At 36.7% G+C, this 17,065-nt stretch overlaps 1 protein-coding gene across 1 annotated transcript in view; it reads left to right on the top strand.

Moving 5' to 3' along the window:
• TTC27 (tetratricopeptide repeat domain 27) overlaps window positions 1–17,065 on the top strand; it is a 195,184-nt gene that overhangs the window by 150,231 nt on the left and 27,888 nt on the right. Inside the window, exons 14-16 of the mRNA XM_016948331.4 lie at window positions 1,787–1,885; window positions 6,519–6,571; window positions 10,885–11,050. Coding sequence (XP_016803820.1) covers window positions 1,787–1,885; window positions 6,519–6,571; window positions 10,885–11,050 — 318 coding nt within the window. The remainder of the gene's footprint in view (window positions 1–1,786; window positions 1,886–6,518; window positions 6,572–10,884; window positions 11,051–17,065) is intronic.

Raw genomic sequence — 17,065 nt, 5'->3', positions numbered from 1 at the left:
CCCAGTAGACATTTATCCATTCTCTTTTCAGTCATTACCTGTCCCTCTAACAAAATCTGTTCTCCATAAAGGCTCCTGATAACAGTTATTTATAGCCTCCTGTGAATTCATGGCAAAGCGTTAAATGGCCCAAGTCTGCTTGCTTTCTAAGCTTTATCTCTAATTACTGGCTAAAAATCTTTATCTGCTTAAAGAACTTTCAGGCCTCTGCCAGCCACATGGAACAAGTTTTGTGGGGATGGCTGAAGGAGGAGTGATGTAGAGGCAGCCTCCTACTCTGCCTCTATGGAAGGCTGTGGATAGATAACAGAGTACCTCATTTTCTTTCCTAACCTAAACTGTCCAAGTAAATCTGACAGCTGGCTCAGTGCCTTTCTGGAAGTCAGTAAGAAAGGAGACTTCGATCTGCTTATAAAGTTGCCTTTGCTGACTGTTGGAAGGAAAACAACTCATAATAGCTGCATTTCTGACTAATTCCATTGAATTTTTGTTAGTTTTTTGTGTTTTTGTTTTTGTTTTGTTTTGTTTGAGATGGAGTCTCACTGTGTTGCCCAGGCTGGAGTGCAGTGGCGCAATCTCAGGTCACTGCAGCCTCCACCTCCTAGGTTCAAGCGATTCTCCTGCCTCAGCTTCCCGAGTAGCTGGGATTACAGGTGCACACCATCATGTCCGGCTAATGTTTGTATTTTAAGTTGAGACGGGGGCTTCACCATGTTGGTCAGGCTGGTTTTGAACTCCTGACCTCAAGTGATCCGCCCACCTCGGCCTCCCAAAGTGCTGGGATTACAGGTGTGAGCCACCACACCCAGCCGAATTTTTGTTAGTTTTATCTCCGTTTTGACAGAGGCTATTGAATTTTAAGGAAATCTTATGATGTACAGATTTTTTTTTTTGTAATCTGAATAGCTACTTCGTATTTTATCTGTTTTCTAAATCTCAGTGTTTACACATCTAATTGGCTTGGGTCATACTTTACATTTTGAGTAACTATTTGATAATCCAGATTCGGAACCTCCTTTTTCTAAATTATTTTCAGGCATGCCTAAAGCAGTTATATGAGAGGGCAGTTTGGCTCTTGGTTAAGCTGCAGAAGTTCTTGTGGTCTAGTTTGAAGATGAAAACAGAAATTTCTTTTTTTGAGTTTGTAATACATTCATCAGATGTGAATCTGCTGATACTTTGTATATGGTGGTCCCTCAGAATGCATGGGGGATTGCTTCCAGGCATCACCCCCCCAACCCCAATACCAAAATCCATGATGCTCAAGTCCATTGTATAAAATGCTGTAGTATTTGCTTATGACTTATGTACATCCTCCTATATACTTTCAATCATCTCTTGATTACTTGTGGTACCTAACACAGTGCAAATGCTATGTAATTTGTATTGTTTAGGGAATAATGACAAGAAAAAAATGTTTGTACATGTTCAGTAGAGATGCAACCATCCAGTTTTTTTTTCTCCAGTATTTTCACTCTGCAGCTGATTGAACCCACAGCCAACATGCCCAGTAAGGAGTTTGGTTAACACTAAGTATGGACTTTTTCCGTGAAACATATGCAATAATATTGCACATGTTTTCAGTGTTAGCATTGAAAATTATATGGAAAAATTTACCTCCATTGCTAAATATTCTACATTTAAACTAAATGTAATGCAAATATTTATTATATAGCTCTGCATTCTTTCTAGGAGTGTGTTTGTTGATAGCATCTTAATAATTTTCAGATTACATTCTGTAAATGTTTCTGTGTGTTTGAATGACTTTGACTTTTGGTCTTTGCAGCTCGGGGTGTGGTTTTCTCTCGGTTGTGCCTATTTGGCCTTGGAAGACTATCAAGGTTCAGCAAAGGCATTTCAGCGCTGTGTGACTCTAGAACCCGATGTAAGTTTGTTTGATCTTCTGTCCTTACATGGCTCTTTACTCTCTAAGTTGTTGAAATTGTACTGTATGTTTCAGAACAGCAATTCCTTTTGTGTTGGAGGAAAGTGTACATTTGAGGGAAGGTCCTACCTCAAGGTATCGGATTTATAAATCTGGAAATAAGTTAATATTTCATGGTTTCATTTAGGAAATAATTTTGATAAAACAATTTTCTTGTTAAAAATATACTTCACTGAATGTATAGCAAAGTATCATGTATATTTTGTCATTCACTAGTATGTCCTGCCTATGTTAATTGCATTACTAGAAAGTTATTTTAGGGTGGAGTCTTTTTATATTTGATGGTTTTATGAGATAATAATTCACATACCATATAATTCACCTATTTAATATATACAATTCAATGATTTTTAGTATAGTTAGAATTGTGCAGCCGTCCACTACAATTAGCTTTAGATCATCTTTATTACCCTAAAGAGAAACCCCTGTACCCATTAGTTGTCACTCCCTATTTCTCTCCAAACACCCTCCCCTTCAGCCCTAGGCAAACACTAATGTGCATTTTGTCTCTGTAGATCACCTATTATGAACATTTCATATAAATGGATTCATACTTTTTGTGGGCTCTTGTGACTGGCTTCTTTCTTAATGTTTTCAAGATTCATGCATGGTTATAGCATGCTTCAGTACTTTGTTCCTTTTTATGACCAAATAATATTCCATTGTGTGGGTATATCACATGTTATTTATCCATTCATGAGTTGGTAGACATTTGGATTGTTTCCACTTTTTGGCTATTATAAATATCACTACTATAAACATTTGTTTATAAGCTTGAGACCAACATATGTTTCCATTTCTCTTGGTTATATACCCAGTAGTAGAGTTGCTGGATCGTATGGTAGCTCTATATTCAGAATTTTGAGGATCTGCCAGACTGTTTTCCAAAGTACCATTTTAGGCCGGGTGTGGTGGCTCATGCCTGTAATCCCAACACTTTGGGAGGCCAAGTCGGGTGGATCACTTGAGGCCAGGAGTTCAAGACCAGCCTGGCCAACATGGTAAAACCCCATGTCTTCTAAAAATATAAAAATTAGCTGGGCATGATGACGCATGCCGTGGTCCCAGCTACTCAGGAGGCTGAGGCGGGAGAATCACTTGGACCTGGGAGGTGGAGGTCGCAGTGAGCAGAGATTGCGCCACCTTACTCCAGCCTGGGTGACAGAGCAAGATTCTGTCTCAAAGAAACAAACAAACAAATAAAAACAAAGTACCATTAGTCCCACTAGCAATGTATGAGGGTTCCAGTTTCTCAACATCCTTGACAACACTTGTTACTAGCTGTCTTTTTTATTATAGCTATTCTAGTGGGTGGCATCTCATTGTGGTTCAATTTGCATGTTTTGGGTGGCTAATGATGTTGAGCATCTTTTCACATGCTTCTTGGCCATTTGTATATCCTCTTTGGAAATGTCTATTCACATCCTACCCATTTTTAAAATTGGGTCATGTATCCTTTTGTCACTGAGTTGTAAGAGGTCTTTCTATATTCTAGCTACAAGTCCCTTGTCAGACAAATGATTTGCAAATATTTTCTCCCATTCTGTTAAGTTTTTTTTTTTCTCTCTCTATTGATTGTGCACTTTGAAGCACAAAAGCCTAATCTTGATGAGGTCCAACTTACCTGTTTTTTCTTTTGTCGCTCATACTTTTGGTACAATATCTAAGAATCCATTGCCAAATCCAAAGTCACAAAGATGTACTCCTATCTTTTCTGCTAAGAGTTTTATAGTTTTAACTCTTTCATTAAGGTCTAGGGACCATTTTAAGTTAATTTTATTTATGATATAAAGAAGGGGTCCAACTTCATTCTTTTACATGTAGATATCCAGTTGTCTCAAAACTTTGTTGAAAAGACTATTCTTTTCCTATTAATAGACTTGTCACTGGTCAAAAATCAGTTTACTGTAAATGTAAGTGGTCAAAAATTAATTGACTGTAATGTAAGGATGTATTTATGGTCCATCAATCACGTTTCGTTGACTATATGTCACATTTCATTGACTATATGTCTGTGCATATTCCACTGTCTTGTTTATGGAAACTTTGTAGTAAGTTTTGAAAATGCTGTGAGTACTCCAACTTTGTTCTTCCTTTACAAGATAGTTTTGGCTATTCAGCATTCCTTGAATTTTCCTATGGGATTTTTAGCTTTGTAAATTTTCCCAAAAGACCTTATATTGAATCTGCAGGTGAATAAGGGGAGTACTGCCATCTTAATAATATTAAGTCTTTTGATCCATGAACATGGAATGTCTTTACATTTTTCTAGGTTTCTTTCATTTCTTTTAATATTTTATAGTTTTCAGAGTGTAAGTTTTACACCTCTTTTGTTAAGTTATTCCAAAGTGTTTTATCCTTTTTCATACTATTATAAATGGAATTATTTTCTTAATTTTATTTTTTATTTTTTTGAGACAGAATCTTGCTCTGTTGCTCAGGCTGAGGTGCAGTGGTGCAATCTCGGCCTACGGCAACCTCCGCCTCCCAGGTTCAAGCAATTCTTCTGCCTCAGCCTCCCGATTAGCTGGGATTACAGGTGTGCAGCACCACGCCTGACAAATTTTTGTATTTTTAGTAGAGATGAGGTTTCTCCATGTTGGCCAGACTAGTCTCAAACTCCTGACCTCAGGTGATCTGCCTGCCTCAGCCTCCCAAAGTGATGGGATTACAGATGTGAGCCACTGTGCCTGGTGTAAATTTTATTTTTGGATTGTCTATTGTTAGTATATAAAAATACAGTTGATTTTTATATATTAATTATATCTTGCAACCTTGCTGAGCTCATTTATTACTTCTAGTAGGTGTTTTTTTTTTTTTTTTGTGGACTCCTTAAAATGTTCTATATAAAAGATCTAAATTTAATGTTTTATTTGAGAAGAAAGAATTGCAATTTGGGGCGTATATGCATGCCAGGTAGTCTTTGAATGTCTGAAGAACAAGGAGAAGGTTAGAAGTTTTATTAAAAGGAGAAATGTTACATACTGCTCTTTGAGAAATTCATTGGCACTTACAGTACGGGTTTGGGGAGCTGGCAAGCTTCCATTGATGAGGGATGGCAGAGTGCAAAATTAGTCCCAGAGTTTCAGCAAATTATCTCAGAAGCTGCAGATAAAACTGGTTTCAGGTTACAACAAGCAGTTCCAGCAGTCAGGCTGCTTTCATTTGGATATTTTAACAGCTTTAATGTCTCTACTAACATTCCCCCAACATTCTCTCATTATGTTCATGTTTTCCTTTACATCTTTGAACATGTTTATAATAACTGCTTTGAAATCCTGTGCTTATTTCAACGTCTCTTTCATTTCTGGTACTGTTTCTTATTAACTGATTTTTTTTCCCTTTGGTTATGAAGGAAATTTTCCTGCTTCTTCCCATGTCCACCATTTTTTTAAAAAATTGTATTCACATCGTGGATGCTGTGTTGTTGTGCTTGTTGGTTTTATTCTGTTCTCTTAAGGAAGATTGAGTTTTATTCTGGCATTCAGTTAAATTACTCCTAAATCAGCTTGTTTTTAAGCTTGTTAAAGTGGGTCTGGAGTTGTCCTTATTTTCTCATAACCCTTTAAAAAAAAAAAAAATCAATGGAGATGGAGCCTTGCTCTCTTGACCAGGCTAGTCTCGAACTCCTGGCCTCAAGTGATCCTCCCATCTTGGCCTCCCAAAGTGCTGGGATTACAGATGTGAACCACTGCACCCAGCCCTCTAATAACCTTTTCTTAAGGTATAACCTCTCTGGGATTGAATTTAATGCCATGGGCAATCAATAAGAACTCTCCAGTTTTGCTAGTTTAGAATTTGAATAACTTCTAGCACAGTGTGACCTCCAAAATCTCCATTCAGCTCACAGCTTTCTGGTAGTTATTCTTTGCCAGACTTCAAAAAGTTACTAATTTTGCCAAGTCTGGAAGTGGAGGTCCACTGCCACTTAATTTTTGAATCATATGTATGGGACTTGAGAATGATATATACTATATTAGATGAAAAGTGGAACAAAGAGAAATAGATAATTTATATCATTCTTGTTTGTATAAATTCAACCTGATTAAGCTGATGTAAAAAAACATTCATTTTTGCTTTATTTTTGTCATTGGGTAGAGGAATAGGTAGAGAAATATCTTTGATGGATGAAATACTTAGTAGTAACACTGGAGAACAGATTTTTTCTTAACCCCCCTATCCGGTGAAGAAGGATGACAGTATAATGGCAAAAATTTTTAAGACAGGAAAAAACAGTATACTGCATTGCCTTTTTCGTAATAAATCTATGTACTATATAGAGTATGTTGTAAATTAGCTTTTTTGTAAGTCTAAATTTGGAAATAAAATCTTAACTGAATTGCTAATTGGTACAATGATAGTTACATTGCATAGTTGATTGTTTTAACCTTTCTCTAAATTATAAAAGTTCAGTTTGATTTAATTTTGCCATATACCTTTAAACACACTCTTATTGAAAATTGTGGTTTTAAAGAGCATATATTGGACTAGGAGAGTGTGCTGTACTTTTGGTTTAAGCAATAATTTTACCTAAATGAGAAGAGTTAATTAACTGTGTTCTCTATCATTTCAGAATGCTGAAGCTTGGAACAATTTATCAACTTCCTATATCCAATTAAAACAAAAGTAAGTACATCAGACAAACATGAAGAAATTTGCTTCCCAAATAAATGAATGAGATTTTCTACAACTGAACATTGTTTCAATGTTTCTCCTTGTTTTACCTTTCTCGCCCATGTATATGAAATAGAATAACTTAAGTAGAATAACTTAATTCAAACTAAATTAACTTGAATTCTAAATATACAGTTTATTTCTTAAAAACATTTCATATGTAATAAAATAAGAAATGTTACTTGAAATCTTTATTTAGTACTGAAGTTTTACATTCTACATTTTATTACATGATAAAAGCAAACATATGTTTAGTTGGTCAACTCAGTTGACAGTTATTTTTATTCATTGCTTGCTTTGTACTAGACATTGAGAAATATAAATAAATATGAACCAATGTCTTCAGGGAATGTAGGTTTAAAAAATAAAATACTACGCCATCTTATTTTAAAAATTGATTAGTATATAAGCTATCTGTGGCAAATACCAAGTGAGAATACAAAGAGGGCTAAAATAATCATACATGATCCTTGTAGCACACTTATTATGTGCCAGCCACTCATTTAGTCTTGTGAGGATCAAAGAAGAGAGAAACCATGTCATCCTGGATCAGAAATGCTTCTGAGAGAATGTTGGACTCAAGCAGAAATTTGAAGGATGGATAGAAGGGACAGAGAGGAGCCGCTTAGGCAAGAGAAATGATGTGACCAAATGCAGAATGACAGGAATGAATGTAGTATTTTAGGAGATAGGAAGCAAAATAGTCCAGCTATAATGTGAAATATACGGTGAGAGATAAGGTTAGAAAGGTAGGTTGACGTAAAATTGCTGCATCTTCTGATTATTTGACCAATGATTGAGACTGTCCTGTTGAGAATAGGAAGCCAGAGATTTCAGTGTGGTAATCTCATGAAGAAAGAAGCTTTTGGGGAAGATTTATCTGGTGGCAGTATATGAGGCAGAGTAGAGGAAACTGGAGGCTGGGAAACCAGTTAGGACACAGCTGTTGTAACAATTCAGGCATGAGATAACTAGAGTGGAAAAAGAAGGGGCAGATGCCAAACTCTTTATAAAGGAGAAAACCAACTAACTGGGCTTATTGACTGGCTATGAAAAGCGAAGGAAAGGGAGGAGACAAGGACTGCTGTTGCCAGAACTCTAATAAATTAATTAAAGAATGGATATATTTTCATTTTTATTTGGCCTTACTTCCAAACTTAATTTAATTTTTCTTGGTGGAATCACAAGATAATTTCTGAAGACATCATTAAATCCATATTACGTAGAGATCATGAAATGCTGCCTCTGCTCTTGGATGACATAAATAAAGTCTATCTGTTCTACCATTCCCTTCAGAAGATAATATTATGTTCTTGATTGCAACTGATAGTGGTGCTAAAACTCTCTGGAGCCCTTTTTGGTTTAAAGCAACAGGCTCGGAAGTCCCTGTCATAGTTGTAGAATGATCTCAGTGAGTTTTTCTGGCAACCTGGATAAGTTTGTACGTAGTGAGGCTCTTGATACCTTGTCTTCCCGCCCAATCATGTTAGGAATTCTGCTTTCTCTCTTAGGGGTTCTTGCATATTGTTTCTCGACTTTCTTACCTCTTGCAGCTCCACAAATAGGTTTTCGTGCAAAGGTGGAGTTGTAAGGTCTGAGATAAATCATTTCTTTATTCTTTCCTGTTTACTTTTTTCTTTCTTTGCTAAGGTTCCAGACAAAGCTAACGGGATTGTTACTTCTGAGGCAATTATTAATGCTTCTCTCAGAAGATCCTATTCATGCCTTAAAACGGCCCATTAAACTTTCTTTTATCCTTTTGTGGTCACAAGATTCTTCACTAAAGTGCTCTCTTTGCTGTTTCATCTGATTCCCCTCGATATCATGTTCCTATCAGTCCCATGTAAAAATGTCTATCTTCGGATGTAATTTTAATGGTGCAATATCTCTACTATAGAGGGGTTTTGATAAGTGAATCCTGAAGTGAAGCACCTTACAAAGAAGCTGTATTTACCAAAAAGGAAAAAAGGATTCATGGAACCATTTTGAGGCTAGGAAATTATGATTAGGGGGATCATAAGGGAGGACATATAGGAAAAAGGATAATCCTCATGGTGTGGATTTTTACTTGTTGAGTTCACCCCCAACCCCTGTGGATGGGAGAGCTTGGGAGTCTTGGTCCAAAACTGTTGGAGGCAGTTGTTATTAGATGGAGGTGGTGATGTGGTAGAGTAGAGAAAGGAAAGAAAGAAGAAAATATTCCATGGAAACAATTTATGACTGAAATTGAAGACATGTTTCCTTTCTTTTTGAGTTCCCTTGTATTTTTGCCAGAAGGAATCCCTTGGATAGTTCTCTTAGAGTCAATAGATGGTAAATGCTCTTAACCTTTGTATATCTAAAAATGTTTCATTTTGGATTTACTCTTGAGTGGTAAGTTTAGCTGATGATAAAATTTTGGCTGACAGTTATTTTCACTCAGCACTTTAAAAGTAGTATTCTGTTGTCTTCTGTCATGTTACTGCTGATGAAATAAATATCTGTCTTCACTTCTTTGTAGATTTTAGGAATATCTTTCCTAAATTTCACACAATATTTCTAGACGTTCATTTATCTTTACTTATAATGCTCAGTATGTGAAATATACTTTTGATCATAGAATTTATGATCAAAAATTTTTTTGAAATTTGTTCATTTCTGGAAAATTCTCTGCTTTTATCTTTTGATATAAAGAATCCTGCCATGCTCTGCATTTGTTTACTGTAGAATCTCTATCAGATGTATGTTTGAGTCTTACCTCTCATTCTTTCCTCTGTCTCTTTCCAGCTTTTATTTTATAATTCGAATTCTGTGTGAACTCCTTACTATTATCTTCCAATGCATCAGTTTCTCCTTGACTATGTGCATTCTAGTTTTTGTTAGCTATTGAGGGTTTTGTTTTTGTTTTTTGTTTTTTGAGACAGAGTCTCGCTCTGTTGCCCAGGCTGGAGTGCAGTGGCGCGATCTCAGCTCACTGCAACCTCCGCCTCCCGGGTTCAAGCGACTCTCCTGCCTCAGCCTCCCAAGTAGGTGGGACTACAGGCATTTGCCACTATGTCCAGCTAATTTTTGTATTTTTAGTAGAGACAGGGTTTCATCATGTTGGTCAGGATGGCCTTGATCTTCTGACCTTGTGATCCACCCTCCTCAGCCTCCCAAAGTGCTGGGATTAGAGTTGTGAGCCACTGTGCCTGGCCTGTTGTTGTTTTATTGTCTCTTTCAATACTGAAATTTCCAGTTAGTTTTTATTCACATCTCCTTGTTCTTATTTCATTTCTCCCTGTTTTTGTTTCACAATTTTCTGTTCCTTTTCAATGTAAATTATTTCTTTGTCTCTTTCAGTATTCTAAACAAGTTTATTTAAAGCCTTGACAAATTGTTAAACAATTAAGAAAAACTTTTTTTCACTCCTCCCTCTCCCCCTTAAAATCAATTTTTTTTTTTTTAACATGGAGTCTTGCTCTGTTGCCCAGGCTGGAGTGCAGGGGTGTGATCTTGGCTCACTGCACCCACGGCTTCCCAGGTTCAAGTGGTTCTTGTGCCTCAGCCTCCTGAGTAGCTGGGATTACAGGCACATGCCACCATGCCCAGCTGCTTTTTTTGTTTGTTTGTTTTTGTATTTTTTATTAGAGATGGGGTTACCCTCTGTTGGCCAGGCTGGTCTCGAACTCCTGACCTCAGGTGATCCACCCACCTCAGCCACTCAAAAAGTGCTGGGATTATAGATGTGAGCCACCATGCCTGGCCACCTTAAAATTCTATCGTTAGTAAATTTATGTCCTGTTGATTAGTTTTGTTGACTGAAGGTTTTTTTCTCACAGGGTGTAGAATTTTGGTTTGCAGCATTTTGGTTGCAGATTCATGAGGAGTGTGTTGTTTTGTTTTGACCTCCTTGCCTCTGGTCCCTCCACTACTGTCTGCACCTTTTGTCTTACAGGTTTGCAATTGTGCTTGCTTGGCCACTCTGACTCCAGATTTGGAACTTGAGTGTGCCTTCTCCTGAGGTGATACTGGGATTGATACCTAGTTTTAAAATAATGTCCTTGTTACCAGTAAATAGATTAGGAAAGGAATATCTCTGTATGTATGCTACATATGCCATGGGGTCTGTCACTGAATTTTGTAGGGAAGTTTGAGTTGGTTTTGTGTTGTCTGGGTCTCTAATTCTGTTTGTTTATATGAACGAATAAGGACTGACAGTCCACATTAGTATTTTATACATTTAGCTATGCTTTATTCTAATAAAGAGTTCATTATTGCTCTCTTTAAAATTTGACCTTCAATAGAGTAAAAGCTTTTAGAACTTTACAAGAAGCTCTCAAGTGTAACTATGAACACTGGCAGATTTGGGAAAACTACATCCTCACCAGCACTGACGTTGGGGAATTTTCAGAAGCCATTAAAGCTTATCACCGGCTCTTGGATTTACGTGACAAATACAAAGATGTTCAGGTAGGATATTCATATTCCGTTATTTCAGTTTGTGTTTGATACTAATCCTTGATCATATGGTATAAATTATTTCCTTGAATATGCACAGGAAAATTTTGTTAAACACATGTAACATATGAAAAGGGTATTTTTTTCTAGTCAAATATTCTTCATGATATATAGAATTCTGCTATTCTAATGTCAAATTTGTTCGTACAGTCATAAACTGAATATTACTGTGACTCAGTTATGAAAATCTGATATGTGGGTTACATATATAGTCACTTTGCAGAAACTAAATAAAACACGGTGTTACTTAGTACCTTGGGTATCTCTGTGTGTTTTCTGACTTGTGATAGCTGGAATAAATCCTATACTCACTTGTTCATTCATTTAACAAGCATTTACTGCATACCTTCAGATGGTATGAACAATATATAGAGGATGGCTAACATTTTCTTTGCAATGTTTCATGAGATGGTGCTCTGTTTGGTGGAATAAAGTTATCCCTCCAGAAAGTATGGGAGATTCAAAGCTGTTGTGTCATCCAAAATATTAAATAAAAAAGACCATTTTGGTTTAATTGTAGTTGAAGACAATATGATGTCTTCAGTGTAAAGTGATACTCTGAGATCATGCCACTGCACTCCAGCCTGGGTGACAGAGCAAAACTCTGTCTCTAAATAAATAAATAAATAAATAAACAAAACTGAATGGAATGATAGCCAAGTGAATGGAGAGATAGCAGAGTTTTACATCCCTAGAAAGGGTAGGGGCTCTAGTGAATCTGCACAGTCCCCTGACAGTCAATAGTTGTCCTGTTAACACTGCTGAAATTTTCCATTGAGATAGTTCTTCCTTTTCTACACTTAGCACCTTGGCAAAGGGCACTGATGAGACTCTGAACAGATCTCAGTATATTGTGACTGCTGAAAATAGTGCATATCTCTTGTTTACTGCAATTGTGATTTTTAAGATCTTTCTTTACTAGGAAAGATTTCTGAAACCTGTTCCTAAAATCTCAAGGAGAATGTAAATTATTTATATTTGTAGTATATTCCATCTTACAGTTTAAAGAAATTCTGTTGTTTTCTTTCATATTAAAAAAAATGTACATGAAACATTCAAATCCAACACTCCTCATTTAGACATTGCTGCTGGCTCAATTCCAGCATTCTTTAGAATCACACACTGTCAGAGCAAAAAGGGACCTTAGAAGTCCTCTAGGGCCAGGCTGAGTAAGTTTACACACCAAGTCAGAAAGGAGTGTGAAGCTCCCCTCCTTCCTGATAAGCTAGACAGGGGACTTCTTCAAGCTGTCAGTCTGCTTTTCTATCCTCTTGGTATTGCTGCTGATAACTTGGCTGTGTCATCTCTTTCTTAATTGTCTTAGAATTGGCTTCCTTGGTCAGTCTGATCCTGTTAATCTTCTGTCCTGTGCCTCCATTTTCTAACTAATCTGCTTGTCTTTCTGTTGTAAGTGGGATTTCCCCTCTAAATCTATACTTTAACCCCAGTAATCTCCTTCATATCTGCTAAGGATTAGTAACAACTGGCTCACCAGGTTGGCTTTTTGGATCTTGAGAAAATCCTGGTCATCCTTTCATGCTTGGCACCAGTAGGAGTTGTTTTATATAAGGTACCCAAATAGGTCTAGGCCTCTCTCCTCCAGTAAGAGACAGACTTATTACATGTACACATGAAAGGAAGTGGTTTTTCTCTTTGCTTTTATTCTCCTTCGCTTCCCAAGGCACATAGAGCAGGTCAAAGTGGTGTGTGGAAAAATAACAATAATTAATATTTACTGAGGGCTTGCCATGTGTCTGAAACTATCCTAAGCACTTCACATGTATTAGCTCATTTAATTCTCACCACAGCTGTGGGGGATAGGATTATACTGTCATAAGCTATGTCTAACTCTGGATGGATGGGTGGATCTCTCCACCCGCTTGTTTTAGGGAAATTAAAAATATCAGACAAAATAACTATTCAAAGATTGTTTGGAAAAGCTGTTACTTGTACATCATAGGGTTATAAAGTCATCAAGATAATGCTGATTTTAGTTAACTTAGATGAATTAGGTATGGCAAATCTTGCTAACTCATGTATTCTAAAAGAAAGGCAAGAAAAAGTGAAGCAGAAGCGGTTACAATAGCTGAAAAGGTATTGAAGAATTTTACTTAAATTTCTCTTTTCTTACCACCCCTACCACCCCCAGATTAGGAGTCTCATTCTCTCTCAGGATGAAAAAACATTCTTGCTAATGTTTAGATGATACTTCTGTATTTGAGTATCTGTAAATGTGTAGGGAGAGAGGTGATATTTAGAATTATCTATTGGTAGTAACAGTAGTAGTATAAATACCAAAGGATATAATTTTGGTAAAAATAACCTGAGTATGTAGATAGTTGATTCTGATAAAACTTTCAGTTGTGATTTGCCCTGTTGGATGCCAAATCAAAATCATTGGAATTTTAAGAACATTTGCTTAGAAATCTTTCAGCCGGCTGGGCGCAGTGGCTTCTACCTGTAATCCCAGCATTTTGGGAGGCCAAGGCGGGAAAATTACTTGAGCCCAGGGGTTTGAGACCAGCCTGCATAACATTGCAAAACACTTTCTCTACAAAAAAAATACAAAAAAAATTCAGCTGGGCTTGGTAATATGTACCTGTGGCTACTCGGGAGGCTGAGGTGGAAGGATCCCTTGAGGCTGGAGAGGTTGAAGCTGCAGGGAGCCATGATCACACCACTGTACTCCAGCCTGGGTGACAGAGCAAGACCCTGTCTCCAAAAAAAAAAAAAAGAGAGAAGTCTTTCAGGAGCCTTCCCTAAGAAAGAATAAAAGGACCCAAAATGCATAGAGATGCATTTGAGCATTTTTCAGAAAAGAAAAAAAAAATCTAAAAAAAAATAGCTATATTTTTCTAGTATGAATTCAGATAACGTGATTTAACTTTTATCTTAAGTAGATTTTTTCAAACATATTTTAGTGGTCATAGTCTTAGCTTTTTACTCCTGTAATCATGGGGAATTTTCAATATAGCAAAATTGTGTTCTGATTCCAATGTAACATGTTCTAATCCTGTACCTGTTTTTTTCTATTTTATGGATATGGATTATTGCCATTAAATTTTTTTCGTGTGTGTGTGTGTGTGTGTGTGTGTATAAATTCATGCTTATTTTAATACAGACATAGGGTAAATTAGCCTCAAATTTTTCTGTTTTTTTGTCACTATTTGTAATTGAAGAATGAGTGGATATACTACCTTTATCATTTTCTTTCTTTTTTATCCATTTTATAATTTTATTAATAATATTTTAATTGGCAAACTCTAATTGTATACACTTATGGAGTACCATGTGATGTTTTCATATGTGTATACAATGTGGAATGATTAGATCAGGCTAATTAACATACCCATCACCTTGTTTACCTATCTTTTTATGGTGACATATTTGACATTTTACTCAGGTATTTTGAAATATACATTATCATTGACTGTAGTCACTATGCTTTGCAGAAGATCTCAAACTTAATCCTCTGTCTGAGACTTTGTATCCTTTCCCCAACAATTCCCCATTTCCTCCCCACCCCACCTCCACCCCACCCTGATGCTAGTGACCATCATTCCTTTCTGTATAGTTTGTTATTAGTATTATAGATATGCTACTGATGTTTGTATGTTGATTTTGTATCTGAATTTATTTCATCAGTTCTAATAGTTTTTACATGGACTCTTTACGGTTTTCGCTAAGATCATATTGTCAGCAAATAGAGACAGTTTTGCTCAGTCCTTACCTATTAGAATATCTCTTATTTCTTTTTTCTTGCCTAATTGCTCTGTCTAGGACTTCCAGTACTATGTTGAAAAACACCTTTGTCCTAATTTTGACTAATGTATAGTTTGGTAAAACCCAGGAATGCTTTTCTATAATAGCACTTATTTGTATTTATTTCTAGATTATACATATTTTTATTCATCTATCATAAAACTGATTTTCATGTTCCTACATAATTAGTTCCTGTTCAGTTTTCCAGTTTTTGACTATTATAAATAATGTCATGAATATCCTTGCAGACAAATCCTCATATATAGCCATACTTCTTTCCCCAAGGTAAATTCTGATGTTGATTTGTTGGGATATTTTTCCTTTTCTTCCTTTTTTCTTTTTCTGGATACCTTGGGCAACATTTTGGGAAAATAATTTAAGTATTGCATTATTGACATTCATTTGCTGTTTATATGTGGAAGAGGAAGGAAAGGGGATTAATATATATTGAGTGCTTACTATGTTTCTGCCACTTAACACTGGTTATTTTTATTGGGCATACAGTATGTGAGGTGGATAGTAAATACTCCTCATTTTATAGTTGATTAATATGAAACCCAGAGAGCTTATATAACTTGAGCAGTCATTTGGCTAGTAGGAACCAAAGACAGAAATCACAGGTAGGCATGTCTTATTTTTTTCTTTGTCACGCCTTGAAGTCTGTGGGGGAAGATTTATGTCAAAAGCACATTTTCCCATCATATTAATGTGCTTGTGAACTATACCTAACAAAGGTTTTTAAAAATTCAGACATAATGTCCACATAATAACCCAGGCATGGTGGCACGTGCCTACAGCCTCAGCTACTTGTGAGGCTACAGCAGGAGGATTGCTTAAGCCCAGGAGTTTGAGGTTTCAGTGAGCTATGATCATGCCACCACACTCCAGCCTGGGCAACAGAGCAAAACCCCATCTCAAAAAAATATGAAATAAAATAACAAAATAAAAAAATAATTTGCAGATAATTTTAACTACGTGTATTTTATGTAATCACCACCCCAAACAGTTATGGAACATTTTCATTACTACAGAAAGTTCTCTTACATGCATTTCCAGTCAGTTGAAACACCGCCTCTTTCCCCCATGAGGCAACTACTTTCTGATTTCCATCTCCACAGTTTAGTTTTGCTTTTTCTTGAATACCATATAGATAGAATCATACAGTATGTATTCTTGCATATTGAGGTTGTCCTTTGTGTGTATTTTTATTTGATGCTTTCTTTGGGGACAGGAGAAGATGGTGTTGATGTGCAGTGGGGCAAGTTGCCAGTGAAATTGAAGTTCTGGGACACTTGCTGGCTGTGCATTACCTGAAAGTAAAGAGAAGAGGAGAGAATGGATATATGTTATACAAATCATAGCTTTGGAAAATAGGTATTCTCTCCATTTAACTGTTGAGGTACCTGAGGCTCAGCAAAGTGAATTAATAAGGTTGATTTCTTATAGCTAGCGAGCAGTAAAGCTAAGGCTTGATATCTGGCATATTTAACCTAAAGCCCTTTCCACAGTCTAAGAACTGTTTTTTGTTTTGTTTTTTGGTTTTTTTTTGAAGGACTGAAAAAGACAATGCTAAACTGCCTATCTCTCTCTGATAACTGAGGTTTGGGGAAGCCAAGGGTCAGGGTTATCAGACCAGGAAACAGAACAAGTACTTAGAGAGCTCCAAGTGGAGCAGGGAGCTAGCCAAGCAGGGGAGGTGGGAAATTGCTTCATTCTTGGCCTGGAGCCCTCCTGGTAGTTTTTGTAATGGGTTAAGGCAGTCCTATTCCTTCCTTCTTTGAGGACCTCCAGGATTCAAAGGGCCAGTGCCTTGCACTTTAGGCCAGGACTTTGATGAGACTAGCCCAAGGAAGTCGAGGTTAGTGTTGGGAAACGAATAGTTGATACATTTCTCTTTGTGGAGATTCTTCTACATTTATGTTGGAATTGCCGCTCCTCTACGTGAGAGGCCTTCAACTCTCTTCACAGGCCAGTGTTAGTTTCCCAGTCATTCTCTGCTTGCTGCATTCCTTAAGTGTGGTTCCTGATGGAGGTGAGAAATAGGGTTGGGACAGAGAATGAAACATAAGTTCTACTATTACCTAAATGAAATCAAGATGTGGGTAAGGGATTTAAAGGCCATTATATGAACTCAGTGGGATGGTATTGGTTTGGGTGGGATATGAGGGCTATAGAGCTGTTTATACTGGCTAAAATGAAATCTGT

This window comes from Pan troglodytes, chromosome 12 (genome assembly GCF_028858775.2).
Source record: "Pan troglodytes isolate AG18354 chromosome 12, NHGRI_mPanTro3-v2.0_pri, whole genome shotgun sequence".
Taxonomy (NCBI): Eukaryota; Metazoa; Chordata; class Mammalia; order Primates; family Hominidae; genus Pan; species Pan troglodytes.
Note: the sequence above shows the minus strand (reverse complement) of the source record. Positions and strands in the feature narration are given on the sequence as shown.